Source organism: Seriola lalandi, unplaced genomic scaffold, assembly GCF_002814215.2.
Source record: "Seriola lalandi dorsalis isolate HSWRI2012SDOR001 ecotype SW California unplaced genomic scaffold, Sedor1 jcf7180002054294, whole genome shotgun sequence".
NCBI lineage: Eukaryota > Metazoa > Chordata > Actinopteri > Carangiformes > Carangidae > Seriola > Seriola lalandi.
Window position 1 is genome coordinate 364565 of NW_019524847.1, and position 16233 is coordinate 380797.

General features: G+C 37.2%; 1 protein-coding gene across 3 annotated transcripts in view; it reads right to left on the reverse strand.

Annotated features, from left to right (window-relative positions):
- LOC111654917 (ADP-ribosylation factor-like protein 15) overlaps positions 1–16233 on the reverse strand; it is a 100761-nt gene that overhangs the window by 80647 nt on the left and 3881 nt on the right. The window contains exon 1 of one of the 3 annotated variants that reach the window (XM_087173953.1): positions 12466–12733. The exons of 1 other annotated variant lie outside the window; for it this stretch is intronic. In XM_087173953.1, the coding sequence (XP_087030079.1) occupies positions 12466–12519 (54 nt within the window). In that variant the 5' untranslated portion in view covers positions 12520–12733. Of the gene's footprint in view, positions 1–12465; positions 12734–16233 lie in introns of those variants that run through there. One more of the 3 variants, XM_023406095.2, reaches the window with a different exon arrangement.

Consider the following 16233-nt stretch of genomic DNA (forward strand, 5'->3'; position numbering starts at 1 on the left):
ACCAAGCATGTCCTGACACAGCCAGTTCCTCACTTTCATAACACTGCCTTCAAGCATATCTTAAGTGTGTTAGGAAATCAGTACTGATCTTGAATGGAACTAGTTTGTGACCTGAGAGTTGATCCTGAATCAGGAGTGTTATAACTGTAAGTGTTATCTAACCAGCACAAAAGCATAATACATTACAGATTCAGAGTGCTGATTTCAGCTCAGTTAACCTGTTGTGTCCCGCTCATATTGTTTCACCTGTAATACAGGAGCAGTGCTTCCACAGGAGTTGGAGACCCACCACGTAAGGCTTAGACCCCTCTCTAAAGACATCTTTGTCCTTTGACTTCCAGCAGGGTTGCTTTAATGTTTCCAAATAGTGAAAACAAAGATTAAACATACAAAAGCCAAGTGAAAACAAGCTGTCTCATTATGATCTAACTAGCTCACACTGTGCTGAATTTAGCATTTTATCAGTCCAGCATGCTCAATTTTTTTCCTTTTGCTTAAACAGCTGTTTCTGTTTTTCTGAAAGAGGCACTTTCTATAAAGAAAAATAATATATATACCATAAGAAAAAATGTCAATAAAAAATGTTAGTAAAATTCTTCATGTCAAGATATTCAGTGAGGGAGAAAGTGGATGAAAAGAAATAGTTGAAAGGTGTAACAAAAATGTAGTCTTAAACTGTATATCTTTCAAATAATACTGACCTGTACATATGGGAATACTGGAAATTGAAATAACAATAATGTTTTATTCTAAATGTCAGCGGGGTGGCTGGGTGTCGTTTCACATTTTTTGATACTATTGCTAATATCATACCTGTGTTTCACTATTGATGCAAGAACAATATTTTTGTCGATACCTTACTTTCAGGAGTATGTTTGTTTTTCTACAAAATCCTTTTTTTTCTCCATCTGACAAAAGCCAAATATCTGAATTTTAAAATGTTTTCCAAAGAAAAGTAGCCCTACAATAATGTTGCCTGTAAGATACAGTTACAAATTGACAAAACAATGATTTAGGTCAATAAATATTTGATTAAAAAATAAGTAAACAACACTACAAGTCTGATTTGACATTCAAATTTTCAGTAGGTGACAGTTTCCGATGCTCTGTGCTACAGACACATTTTAGCATCAGCCTTAGTCCCCTGGACAATGAAAAAGCACGTAAGATTGAGACTGCAGGATATCCGTGTAGACAGTCAGTAGTCAGTACGGGCTTTATTTTTAACTCTGAATTACATATACACTGAGAAGGATGCTTACAGTTTACAAATGATTGAATGTGGGTGTATGTATCCGTGAATGTCCATACAGATTTCTACAATGCAACTGCCCACATCACTTTTTGTCACACTTCCTCCACATGAGGACAAAAATATCTGCTCTCATTGAAAAAATTGGAGAAGGAAACCTCTTTATATGGGATTGGGTCTTTCTCTGATCACTCATATCAAAAAGGATTACGTGTGGGGGTGGAAGAGGCCTCAGTGGGAACAGCATGTTTGGTAACATAGCATTGTTTATTATTTTCATCTAACTGGACAGAGAGTTAACACATTCAGAAGCTCCTGCTCAACAGTTATGGGATTCACAAACCTACAGAAAGCATTGTTTAAAAAGTTCAAATGACCTGATTTTGTTCTTGTGTCATAGCAGTGACTTATTAATTACTTGTGTTGAACAAGGAGGGATGCCTATTTTATGCTGCTGCAAAATAGAGCTGTCAGAAATAGTAACTGGAGCATGATTTGCACCAGCTCCCATGTCATAATTAGAAGTCCCTTTAGAGATTGCACTGACTGTACTGCTGATAGGCACTGTGAAACATTAGGTGGATAATTGTGCCTGGAAATATTCACCTGAAGTCTCTATTAAATTGAGAAGATGAGTTATCATTTGTCGATATAAATTTCCAAACAAAGCATTTCATGTCGCTTCATATTTCTGCAACTCCTCCTATGTTCTGAGCACCAAATTCCTAAAGCATGTGTGCACTCCAAGTAATGCATTTTTGTAGTTATCACAGGTGATCTTAGATTTATTCTAGGTGTTTCACTAAGCAGGAGCTCTTCCCAGATGTACCTACAGGAGGGGTTGATCTATCCTGAAGACACACATCCCCAAAGAAGAGAGTGTTGGTTGGAGCTTTGTCAGATATCAGGCTTCATTGTTCAGAGCTTTGTGGCTTCATTCTATATACGCAAATACAACTTTGCCTACATGGATCAGACCAGCCAGTGGGCAAATACACCCTCAACCCCCACATAAAAGAGATGTGGAGTGCGTGTGTGCTAAGGTTTACAGATATACCAAAAATAGAAAGTAATCAGAAAAAAACATTTACTGTGCATGACATTTTTTTATCCTTAGGCTGGTTTAAAAAAAGGAATGGAATTTCTTTTTGAATAGTGCTATTCAATCAAGTTTAAATTTTATTCTAAATGGACCCTCATTAGACTGAAGGTTAACTGGCTCACAAATCTGTTTTTTCCCAAAACTTCCTCTTATTTTACATTTTTTTATTTTACACACACTCATCATTGACAGAATTTGAACGCAAGTATGGAAAGAATAAGTACACAGTAAATGCACGACCTTTGATAGACTGTAGCGAGAAACTTACTTTGTCATACATGGTGAAAGGCATAACATAATTGAATGTCTAATCTACAGATTAAGATTTGTTTTAAAGACTGCAGTTTTTAAAGTAGCCTATATAATTCATTTGAACCAAGAAATCCTGAGCTGTTAACCCTAACTAAGGTTTTATCTGAATGGAGTTCAGATTCTGACACACTGAGAATTGAACCTTTGGCATACCATCTGCAGAAGTCACTACCATTTCAGATATTCAATCTAATCCTGTTACTCTTTTATAATGCCACATAGACATAAAGTAACACTTCAATATAAAAAGTTTGACAACTGAGTTTTGATTTTTTTGAAGTCTGACAGATCCTTTTAAATCCAAGCTCACAAAACTTTAGCGGAAACGCAACAAACAAAATAAAGTTAAAGTTATTTAATCTAAATTAAATAAATTTCCCCATAATTGCTCTTAATGTCACAAAAATGCTGCTATAGCTGAAATGACAAGTATTAATCCTGCAGTATTAGTCCCTGAAAACTGATTCCAGGTAGGCTACTGGAAAAAAATTGTCTCACTTTGAGTCAATATCTGTTTCTGTGGAACTGCTCCAAGATAAAGAAAAATGTGCAGTAAAAACCAAATATCCTTTTAGGAAACAGCTATGACAACAAGTTTGATTCATATGTTCCAGCTACAAATTGTTAGATTAAATAACAATCAACAATAAGCAGATAAAAGATCTATTTTCCAATATTTAATCATATTCCACTGATACCTACTGCTAGCTTGAAGACTGATAAAAGGAGTATGAATCTTTTACTGTTCCTTTCTGGGAGTTATAAGTAATCAAGTCTTTAAGACTTGTCAAGGCTACAAATGATTTTCATGGCTGAGAAACATTATCATGGCAGGGATAATCACCCATTGTGTGTGTGTGTTTTTTTTTTTTTAGATAATTACTTCAAATGGCAGGTCATACTGCTTTCAGAAGGATAAGAAAAAACATTTCGACTGGCAATTTGTGGCAAGCAAAAAACTGTCACTGCCAAAGTTAAGCTCAAAGTAGAACAATCTGATGTAACACAAACATACTGTATGATAATTAAACCAAATGCATTAATATTAAATTGCTGTTGAACTGTAGCTGGATCACTATCTTTGCAAAAAGAGAGAAAGAAAGCTCAGAAAGACAATGTCAGACTATGTGATGGTTGTGTTGGTTGGAGCACTCAATCAGATTCCTCTCTAAACCTTATTTTCTTTGTTTTGCAACGTGTTAGACAAGTCGAAAGCTTCCTTGAGTGATCAAGTTACAGCTACGTAATGCAGGGATGACTATTTTTTCAGGGGATATTCAAAGGCAAATAGGTTCAGAAAATAAAAATCTATAATGATGTGGATATGATGACCAAACAGCATTCATAGTGATTTTATGTGTCCCATATCCATAAATGCAGCCTTTAAACCATTAACACATTTACGCTTGCATCATTATGTTAATGTTGTGTTATTAATTGTTAGTTCTGCATGATGTGTGAAACCTGTGTGAAAACAACCTGTAGCTAAACTTCATTGTTCGATGAAATCAGGAAAAACTTAAATAAAGGAATGATTATGAAAAGTATTTGTGAGAACAGTAGGATGAAAAGACCAGTTCCTGTTGCTTGTATTGACGTAGTCTCAGTCTGCATTTAGAAAAATCTGGGTTCACTTGGTTTGGGGACTAACAATGACTGGTACCCAAAAAGACAGATAGTAAAAAGAAAGAGGCCCTCTGGCTTGGATTACCAAAGAATTTGCAGCCCACTCATGTATTTCAATGTCTTGTGGATAAGCATATTACAATATGTGCTTCTGGCCAAAGCTTAGTGTGAAGATAGGTCCTTGTTGTGTCATGGGGACAAAGACTATTGTATAACAGAGAGAGACGCTTTAAGGCGTCTCACAACAAAAGACTACAGGGTGAGATCTCAGATTCAAGGGCATTGTAAAGCGGCCTCTGAAAATATAGGCCAACAGACGCATTAACAGATAAATGATTATGTGCCATGAAGGTGTAACACATACAAATTTTGTATTGAAACTGCATTTAAAAACTGTAACTGAACTGATTTGTTGCAACAGCGTGGAGTCTCGCTTTACTCAAGAATGTGTTTGTCTCAGTCATTCGGATGTTTGACCTTCACGGTGCAGAGGGATGTATGTGCAGTCAGTGTTTGGCAGTCAAAGACTGTTTTCATATTTACCTGGTTAGGAGGAAAAGTTTCTCTGTGCTCATCTTAAATCTTTATTTAGACATGTATGTACAGGACAATTTTGTGATAACAGGAGATCTTTTGTGTCCAGTAATTAAACTTTTAAAATGAAAAACATTTGCATATTTATTTATTGCAGGAAAGAGTCCTATACATCTTTAAAAAGGCAGTTGCCAAAAAGTGGCTAAAAGAGACTGCAGAGGTTGTCGGGGATGTTAAATGTCATCAAGCCACACACAAAAACCAATCAATCTCAATGGAAAAATCCCATTGGCTTTTTGTCAAGGGAACCAGGATGATGCTTACTTCCTTGTTGGCATAAACATACATCATCACTGCAGCACTCTAGAGTGAGTCGGGATTTCTCAATAGGGGGTAGAGGAGTAGATGTATTTTTAGAACCTTTAATTAAGTGATTTCACTTTTTTCTAGAAAAACTATATCAGACACAATTTATTATTCAAAGAAGAGATAGATAGATAGATAGATAGATAGATAGATAGATAGATAGATAGATAGATAGATAGATAGATAGATAGAGAGATAGAGAGATAGAGAGATACTTTATTTAGTGACACAAAAGGTAATAAATATTTCTTGTTTTTATTTCTGTCTGGTTTAATAGACCAAAACAAAGTGTTTCACTAGCGTAAAATCATCAGGGTACTGTCAAATCATGACTGTTGTTGTAGCTATAGTGTCATGTTCCTAGCTCCAGGACTTAGTATGGAAAATGTACATGCATTGTCAATATCCTGTCATTTTCACTGTTGAATTACAAACTGTAACAAAACAAAAATAAACTGGACTCATAAGTAAGTTATGCATTGGACAGATAATTAGCTTTTTCTAAAATATTTATTTTAGCACTATAAACATCCTTGATTTTGACACACCTTTATTATCCTCCATGTTTCTATCCTGCTTCCATAACTACCTGGCACTGTTTGCTGGCCCACCACTCCACCTCTGTACCTGGATTTTGTTCATTTTGTTTATTTTGTTTCCCTCACTTCCCCAGCAGCAGCTTCACTGAACTACATCTATGAAAACAATCATTCATAAAGTCCACAAAATGTACTACAACTTGATAGGCATGACTACTGCATAATACAGGCAACTGGAAAGGATGTGGTCCTAAAAAAACCTGTTCCAAGTTTCTGTTATACGTGGTACACAAAGGCCAAACGTGGTATCGCCCTGCTCTGTCAGCCAATACATCTCAGACAGGAAGTTATTCTTTGTTGTTTCCCAAACAACCAGAGCCAAATTCCTTCCCAAAATGTCCTTGAAGCAACAAAACAAACTGGTAAGGACTGGCGGCCGGGTTTTAGGAAACAGTCCTCGATAGTGGGTAGGTGACCCTTGGTGATTTCTCAATCATCATCATCCCACCAGGTCCTGTGGTTATTTTGAAGTGTGGGATATTCATGGCCCAGGATGGGGCAATGGCTGCTCCCATCCTGCCTTTCAAAAGGACGGAAGCAGGTTAGAAATGTACGGTACTTACACACTGTGAGAAAAAGAGTATATTTACTGTGCAAAAACTTCTCTATGACATAAGGGGCTCTTACAAAAACAATAACTCTTTGGGATTAATGAGTCTCAAGGGTTTAAAAGTAACTTAAACCCATTATTGTATTGAATTCTAAAATGTCTAAGCTCAAAGAAGCTTTAGGACAATTTGAAAGAAGTAAAAAAAAAAAATAAAAAACCTATTCCATGTTAATATTTTAGCAGAACCATTTTTGTACTACATGCTATACTTGATGGATAACATATATGGTTAACACAGTTCTGAAAGAACAATCATATGGAACCTTTACAGCTGTAGGCGACACAAAGCGTTAACAAGATGAATGGATTACACTCAATGCCTGAGATAATTCAAGATAAGAGAACTAAAAATACTCTTCCTGAAAACAGGATGCCTTTTTTGCCATATATTTTCAGAGGTAGGTGTTTCCTCTAGAAACTGGTATTGGAATTTCTTCTTAAATGTAACATATATTATATATATATATATATATATATATATATATTAAAAATATATATATATATATATATATTTTTTTTTTTTTATATAAACTACTCTAAACTGTAGAGGCTGTAAATACACAACCTTTAACTTTCAAAACACACCAACTCAAGCATTTCAAATGTATTCAGAAAGTAGTGCAGGGGCAAAGCGCAGATTAATCACATAACAGAGTCTTGTTCATTGACACTTGGGATGTCTTAGTGACAGGGGCATCAATGTAGTTTCTCCCATATGAGGTGGTATCTCCCTAATCCATATGCCAACCTGCAATTCTGCCCTTTCTCGAAGAAGTGATAATGAAATAGCTGTCAGACAGTGAAGCAACTTGTCAAACTATAATAAAAATGGCCTGCTACAAAATAGGTTGCAAATGTGTAAATGTATAATGCAATACCATTGCATAAACTACTCATAATTAGATAATAAAAAGTGCAGCTCTATTCTGTACCTGTATAACTGATGGTGTAATTATGGTAAATGGACTGCATTTATACAGAGCTTTTCACTCACACTCTCACACATGGAGTTGCCATGCAAGGCACTGGCCTGTCAATCAGGAGTGAATTCAGTTAGGATTCATTGTCCTGCTCAAGGGCACTTCAAAATGGACAAATTCACTGGCTATTAAGTAAGTGAAATTATTATTATGTGGCTATTTATCACTTAATTGAAATTCCAACCCATTTAAGGCATTATTTAAATAATATTTTTGTTAAGTCATTACAATTTAAAAAAGGTTATTACATAATTAGCCTGGGTGACACACACCAATTTGAAATTAAATAATACATTGAAGTGCAACAAACAAATAACTTTGATGCAAATACTCCTTTTTAAGTGTGCCCTTGCTTTTGAAAAGTGTGCATGCATATTGTATTGTTAATGAAACTGTCACATCAGGGACTTAATGTCACAGCTCAGAGAGCATCATGGTCAATCATTTGTGTTTTCCCACTTATTTCACTCACCAAGGGTTTTTTTGAACTTTGAAGCCATTTGGCAACGTCTAGCAGTTATCTATTCAAAACCAAGAGGAACACTGCTAAAAAGAGGTATCCTGTCATTAAGTTGCAAGCTGAGTTGAACTTGTACAATTCTGTTATATCTGAATAAAATGAAAATTCTCAGTCAGGCTCTCAAGTCAAATAGATTAGTGTGATTTGAAAACAAACGTGCTAAGAATAAGATAAGTGTAACAGCTGATAACTGGCATATCTCATGTAAACATTAATAAACAACTCAACCTTTTTGTCATGCTTCTACGTGAATCCCTGACAGGCATTAATTTAGTCAGGCATATGCTGCAGCTCCATTAGAAAAATACTGATCAGAACCACAAATGATATACTGCCTCAGAACACTACAGGATTGTGCTACACCACAGTGGGCTCGTCTCAACCCTAAAAGCCAATTAAAAAGAGAAAAAGGAACGCGGAGACTAGGAATGATAACAATCACATAAACGAATATATAGGAGAAATATTAACAGGAGGCGTTGGCTAGGCACTGATAAGTGATGGCAAACATGTAACAGGCCCACGGTAACAGGAAAAGAGAAAGTCCTATGCAGTGACACAGCAAGGAAACACAGGAGACAAAGAAGGAACAAAACACCCTCACAACTCTCTGACTACTCAGGTGTCAAATACAGCCTTCAGCAAGAGAGTGATAAATGGATCCAGTAAAATGATACAATGAGACAATGGTATTCTGCACTGAAAGAAAAAAATGTGTACGGCAGACTCTTCTATTGTGGACAGTACTGTTCAAGCGCACAGCAGTACACTGTGCAACAGTTAGTTTCTTGCAGTGATGTTTCAACTCAAACTGGCTCATCTAATTACTTGTCCATACTGTTAATTAGTTAATACATGTACTCCAAAATGTATGTACTCAAAACATTTAACTGAATCGCTCATAAATTCAAATTGGCACAAGAACAATACTCGCTCATTTCATCTTTATATGGTAAACAGGATGCAGGTGTTACTACTGTGGTGGCAGCTGCACAAAATACAAAACACAAAAAGCTAAAAAAAAAAAAAAAAAATCATTATTGCAAAAATGTTAAGGTGTTTCTGTTATTCAGCCTATCCTCATTGATATAAATGGGGTGGACAAAATAATGCAACGCAATACATCCCAAACTGCAACCTCCACGATGTCCATACAAGTTGAATCAACAACTCTCTAAAACTCTTAACATCATAACCCTCATGAAGGTAAGATTTATTGCAGAATGTTGTATTACACTGTGTTAGTTTTAGCTAGGTGTACCTAATAAACTGGCAACTGAGTGTGTATGTTGCTTAATCAGGTTGTGTGCTTGGATCCTAAATGACTTACATTAATAAGAAAAAAAACCTGTAGCACTTCAATCAGCGCTCACCTTAGTCCAATAAAATAAATATCTCTCGAAGTGACAGATGAATCTAGTTCTCCTTTGTTCAACCGGTTCTGCATGGAGGTCCTGCTGCAGCATGTCGACTCAGTTATGTAGGGCTTCAGTGTGCATTTTAACTTCAATTAGGTCATTCTCAGTATGTACACTCTGCCGGGTTTCTTTCCAAATTAAGCGTGAACCAGCAAGTCAGTGGAGCAGCCATTTTCCACTCCATTAATAAAATAATGAGGTGACCACGAAGTGCCTAATACGTTCACTTAGACCTTTAATGGTTCAGGAACCCTGCAAAGACAGGTTCAAAGAGCAGCAGCTATGGTACCCGTAGCACATCAGGTCAATCATATTTATGTTCCATAGCACCTGCTCTTACCAAAAAGTTAAACAAAATGTAAGTGCAGCCTCGAAGTGAAAAAACATACGGTCTGAGTTATGCTGCATTTTGTGATAGAAATGTATTCATAAAGGACATCCCCTACGGAATATTTGTTTAAACTTAAGTACGCCATAAAGATGAAACCTATGCAGCACTTATTCTAGGCAGGGTGGGGGCGGATTGGACTGTTTAGATGGATTTATACTTAATGCAAACAGGGTGGGTGTCAATGTGATTAGTAAGTGACCATTAAAACCAATTGCCTCACTCCATTTCCCTTAAAGTAGTAAGCCTGATATCATATTTCATAAAAATGTAAATGGAGCAGCTGTGGCTTAGGAGTGGGTCGTCCACTAATCGGAAAGGTCAGTGGTTCGATTCCCAGCCCCTCCAGTCCAAATTTCAAAGTGTCCTTGGGCAAGATACTGAACGCCAAATTGCCCCCGATGTATAATCGCTGTGAGTGTGTGTATCGTAAAAAAAGTGCTATATGTGTGGGGAAAAGCGCTGTATGAATGTGTGTGTGAATGGGTGTATGTGGCTTCCATTGTAAAGCCCTTTATAGTGGGGTGCCACCCCTATAAAGCCATGCGGGAAACCCTGGGAGGCCAACAATTATAACAATAGCAATAGCGCTGGGCCGGTATGTTGGAATATTGGAAACATAACAAACAAAGCAATACTGTAATTTTCATCTAAATCACATAACTTCTTTTTCTGAGGTTAGAAAGATAAGAAAAGATGGCAAGTGAAAACAAGTTGGTTGCTGCAGTTTTGCTAGCATTTTGGGGTTGTACCAAATGATACCATTGAGCTGGCAAACTTCCACTTACTTGGTAAATAATGAAAATTGTGAGTGAAATTTTAAGGTTTTAGCCTAATAAGTTAAGACTTTTAGAAGGGTATAGTACTGGATAGGATATGCACTGACTATACTATACAGCAAGTTCGGCAGGTTCTTGGCACAGACAATGCTGCCCAGTCCTCTGCTAGAGTTTGATAGACATTACTAACACTGAAATTATGCAGACCAATAAAAAGTAGAGTTTAGTATTGGCAAAGTTTAACGTGCAATCTCTTCTGTTATTTTTAGTGTGCACAGTGTGAGTGGGTGACAGAGAACAATCAGCGGGAAGATGGGAGAGTCCAAAGTGTCAAAAACAGGGAGATTATATCCAGTCATAACAAAAATGGTTCATAAAGAGCTGGCACAGAGCTAAAGACAATAAGCTTAAATAGAAAGGTATACTGTAAATCTGGTGAAAAATGACTGATAAAGTAAATTATTAGGCCACTGTAAAGAAACAAGAAAAAAGTTTTCTTAATTTTCCCAGAATCACTACCACCGACAAGATCAAATGCCTATCACTAAATGTGGAAGTTTTAGACTCAGAAGTTGGTTATAAATTTGTATCGCATACATGTAACAGCAATGGGAATGTATCACAACATTCCTCTCCCACAGCATCTCACATGTTGAGGTTTGATTTTGCACACTGCTCTATAGGATATTGTGGTGACTCAGCAGGGGCTTGAATCTCAAAGCCCACAGGGCAATAAAAACAATCACTCCTTTGAGCTTCCCCATGGTAGCCTTATACTTATATTGATCCCCATTTAAAGCATTCACTAAACTCACAGTATATCGTAGTGAGGGGCTGAAAACTGTCTAAAAGGCAATGCAATGCAAAGTTTCAAATGAGTTTAAAGATGATTTTTTTTTCATTTAATTAAGATTTGCTGTTGATTTGTTATTTCATATGGCGTGTCTTTGGAAGCTCTCAGTTTACTATATTCTGTTGCATACCACAGCATGATATGCACTCAATCCTGTACCCTACGCTCATGGAAAGTGTCAAATACATCTGCCTACATGACGCACAACAACACCACAGAAGACTTCAATAGAAGATCCAGCTTTTGTTACCTACAGTTCCAATAAACCAAATATCCATCTGCTGTATTCCCACTCATTTGATACATGTGTGGCTGTAAAGATGAGTCATGGATGAGATACAGTATTAAATGTGCATCATGTGTATTGAGCAAAAGCTTAATGTTAAACCCTCCTATTTCCAAATAGCATTCTCTGTTGATGTTCATTGAAAAAACTTCACCAGCTAGTCAGAGAATAACAGGGGATCTGACAATATGCAACATGAGTCATCAGCTGTGGTTAAAATACAACTGCTTGAAAAAAAATGTTGGGTTTTTTTTCCATTTTACAAAAACAGCGATTTGCCTTAAAAACACATTGTCCTCAAAATTATTACTGTACCCTAACCCTAAACATGTACAGTGATCAATGTTTAATTAATCTCACTAATAATAATAATAATAATAACAAGAAAAATACAACTTCAACAATATTTCCTCCATGGCTTCTGTAGCATAAAATTTCATTCATAAGTGCACAGTACTTGAGTCTGAAGTACAACCACTGACCAAGCCAGTTTCATGGAGCTGCCGGGAAAAAAAATACCATAATCTATCTTTGTTTCTTTACTCAAAGATGGCTTGTTCTCTGTGGGTTAATTTAACATCACAGTACTGACATCCACCTGCTCCACCTTAATATTATGTTGACACCCACTCAAATGAAACGGAGCGCACTCTCCATTCAGTGACCAAGCAACAGTGAAGCGCCAGCCACTGTTGCTTGGTCAGTATCTGTTTCTACACATAACAGGAAAAGATTAAACCATGGTGAAACTAACATCATTCAATCTAGCACAAAGGCACAGCACACCAAATCCCTGCTGTTCTCCAACAAACAGATAGCAGCATGTATGCATTTTCTTACCGTGTAAAGCCCAATCCTGCACAAGGCAAGGGAGAGCTGCATGTGCTCCGACATTGTGCTCAGCAACAAGCGTAACCCCCGGCAACAAACGAGCCAAGCCTCTGGAGTAAGTGAATGGATGGAGGAGGATCAGGAGTAGCCGAGCACAACAGTGTCAGGTCAACAACATGAGTCCAGCCCTTCACCGTCTCACCGTCAGTAGCACATATCGACAAGCCATTTTGTTTCAAGTGTGAGCTCAACAGAGGGGGTTTAGATGATCAGGACGGCAGGTTGCCTTCAGTTTACACCGCGTATTCATTCATAGAAAGATAAAACTATTGCCACGAGGATCAGTGGACAGACACAAGCTTGAGATTAGTTTGTGAGAATCTCTCTCTCCACAGAGATTAAGGGCTCAGTGACAACTAGGGATACAGAATAAGACTGCAAATTGGATTAGTCACCATTACACACCCACACACTATTTCCATACTGTACACAAAGCTTCGTGAAGTATGAAAACCACTGCTTTCTATGCATGGAGGAGGATGAAGGGATCGACCACTTGAGCTTACAGCGGTCATGGGGCTCTCAATAACTGTTGTGGGACGCTTTGTCGGAAGTCCGTCTGTTCAGGGAGAACTGTGAGTCATGTTCAAATTGCTTGTTTTGGTCTGCTCAGCTGTTTAGTAATAGTTGCTGCCACCACCTGCTGACAAATTGTAGTTATAATATGCAATGGCAAGAAAAAGTATGTTAACCATTTGGAATGATCTAGTTTTCTGCATTAATTGGTCATAAAATGTGATCTGTTATTCAAGTAGTATAGACAAACACAATGTGCTTAAGCTAATATTACAAAATTGAACACAGCCATCGAACATTCACAGTGCTGGTGGAAAAAGTAAGTGAGCCCTTGGATTTAATAACTGGTTGCACCTGCTTTGGGCAGCAATAACCTCAAACCACAGCCTCCAGCAGCTGCTGATCAAACCTGCACAACGTTCAGGAGGAATTTTGAAACCATTCTTCCCTATAGAACTGCTTCAGCTCAGCCATATTTTAAGGATGTCTGGTGTTAACGGCTCTGAGGTCATTCCACCACATCTCTGGGTTAAGGTCTGGGTTCTGACTGGGCCACTGCAACAAGTGGATTTTCTTAGTTTGAAGTCATTCTGCTCCAATGATTCCTTTAAGCCTTTAGCTGTTACTCTGAGATTCTTAGTTACTGCACTGATTATTCTACGTGTTGTAAAATTGGAGTCATCCTGACTGGGCGCCCACTTCTAGGTAGAGTAGCCACAGAACTAAATCATCACTAAATCATAAATCATCACCATTTATGGACATGATTTATGGTCTGACTGTGGACTGTGTGAGGTGAGGTTCACATCAGCAGGTGTTTCTTATAAACTCAAAATGTTTTAGTGTTTTCTATAATTCAAAGCAGCTCTAACTCACACCTGTAATCTTGTTTCATTGATTGGACTTCAGGTTTGATAACTCCTGATGCCAATTAGCTTTTGTTAATGCCATTAGCCAAAGGGTCACATACTTTTTCCAGCCTGCACTGTGAATGTTTGAAAGACATTTTCAATTTGGACAAGACCAAAACAAGGATTTGTGTGTTATTAGTTAAAATAAATTGTGTTTGTTCAAGATTGTAACTTGGATGAAGATCTTGCCATATTTTAAGACAAATTTTTACATAAATGGAAGTGATTCCAAAGGATTCTCTTACTTTTTCTTGCCAATGCAGAGTACTCTACTGTAATGCAAAAAGGCTAAAAGAATGCAAACATCAAATGGCTGCATGCAATACATTAAATTTTTACTTTTCCTATAAACAAACTTTCATGATAAGATTCCACTTATTGTGCTATTGTAGTCATTCAAAGTTTGAAAATAAAAAATAAGACAACTGTCCTTATTGCACACAGCTCAAAGTAATTTTTTAAAACTCAACAACTGAACAAAAACACTGGCACAAACTAATTTTGGCCTGTTGTCGAATTCAGTTTGGTTCTACAAGACTTTCAAAACACACTGCAGCACGACTGTTTTACTGCTTAAGAACTAAACACTGTATTATTTGAATGAATACCTACTGTTCAACACACCCAGAACAAAATATTGTTGTCATCTGCTTTAAAACCAGAGCACTGGGTCAACATTGTGTCTCATTTGATTAGACCTGTATCACATAACTGACTTCCTCGGTTGTCGCAAAGCAACCCTTTCTTTCCTCAAAAAGAAAAGAAAAAGTATATATTCCTTTGTGATGTAACACCTCATGTTACAAAGCAGCATACAATAGTTCTATGGTAGGTCATTCAGTCTGACTGTAAGTCAGCAAGATATGATTTTCTCTAAGCCTTGAGTCTCTGATAAAGGTCTGATTATCAAACTGCATTTGTTTATGGCTTTTATGGCGCCACTCTTCATATAAAATAAGAGCAAAATAATAATCCACCTTTATATTTGTTTTTTCTAGTGAGGAAAAGCTTTGTAGGGCCCAGCACAATGAGAGTGGTTATGTCCTGAGAGAAAGTAAAGGAAATGCAATAAAAATACAAAAACAGTTCACTAAAGCCTCTTTCGAGTAATGGTCCATCAATGTATGTGGATGTCAATATAAAAAGGGGAGGAAGTGCCTGTGCTTGATCATGATGAAGCCCCATAAATATTCCCTTATCTTCAACAGCAGCATTGATGTAGCTCCTTCCCAAGATGCTGACTCACTAGCACTCTCCACAGACACAAGGGAATAACTGCAGTGAGCTAACTCGCAGACAAATACCTGGCTGACATACTGCTGGCAGGTTTAAATCAAGGACAGGGTTCAGGAATGCTGTTCTGCTGCTCAGAAAGGTATTTCTCATTACAGCTGAAGGCTATGCACTTTAAATATAAGGAGAGGTTTAAGGAAGTTTGGTCAACTTGATTAACCAAACTATAGATAAATATCAATTCACATTCATTCAAAGTGAAACCAATAAATGATTAGCCTAATATTTGTTGACATATTTGAGATGGTGATGGTGTTGGTGCCATTATCTTCATACAATAGGTCATTTTTGTTTGCCTATGAGGAGAATTTGGCAGCGACCTCTGCCTGCATCAGCAAGGTGTGTAACACGGTCAGATAGAGGACAAAATTGAGAGGAAAAGTAACACCAGGCCTGTATCCCATAGGCTAACAAGCTGCATTCATGTGCTGCCAACAACTTCCCATCAGCTCTGCTTCCTGTGTTAAAGTAGTGAGATGTTAATCTGCTATAGCCTGATATGTGCCCTTGAAAAGGAGATCTGCTCTGAAATTAATACAGTTGGTTGGCCAAAAACAAAGATAGACTTCTACAAAGACAATTTATTTTTATAAGGGTATGATCCTTGTGCTAACTGGATAAATAACAGCATGACTATTTGAAATGTTTTTTTTCCAAAGTGTTGCATATTGATTTTGTATTCTAATACCTTTCTTAAGAAATCAGTGGAACAATACAAATATCCTCTGAGCTATTAACTCCTGTCAGTACCATAGCGGCATCATGTACTAAAATGCTTTCAGTATAATAATAGCAATCAGAGAAGATCTCACATTTCAAAATGATGGTTCTTCAAGGAAACTCATCATTATTAGCTTGCTTACTTATCTTGGGAATGTCTCCTCTTCACTAACTGCAGATTAAGGCTGTATGGCTTTGCTGGGTGCTATGTACCAAAATGCTGAAGACTACATACTGTATTTATAATGCTCAACAATTTTAAACGCTGTCCAATACT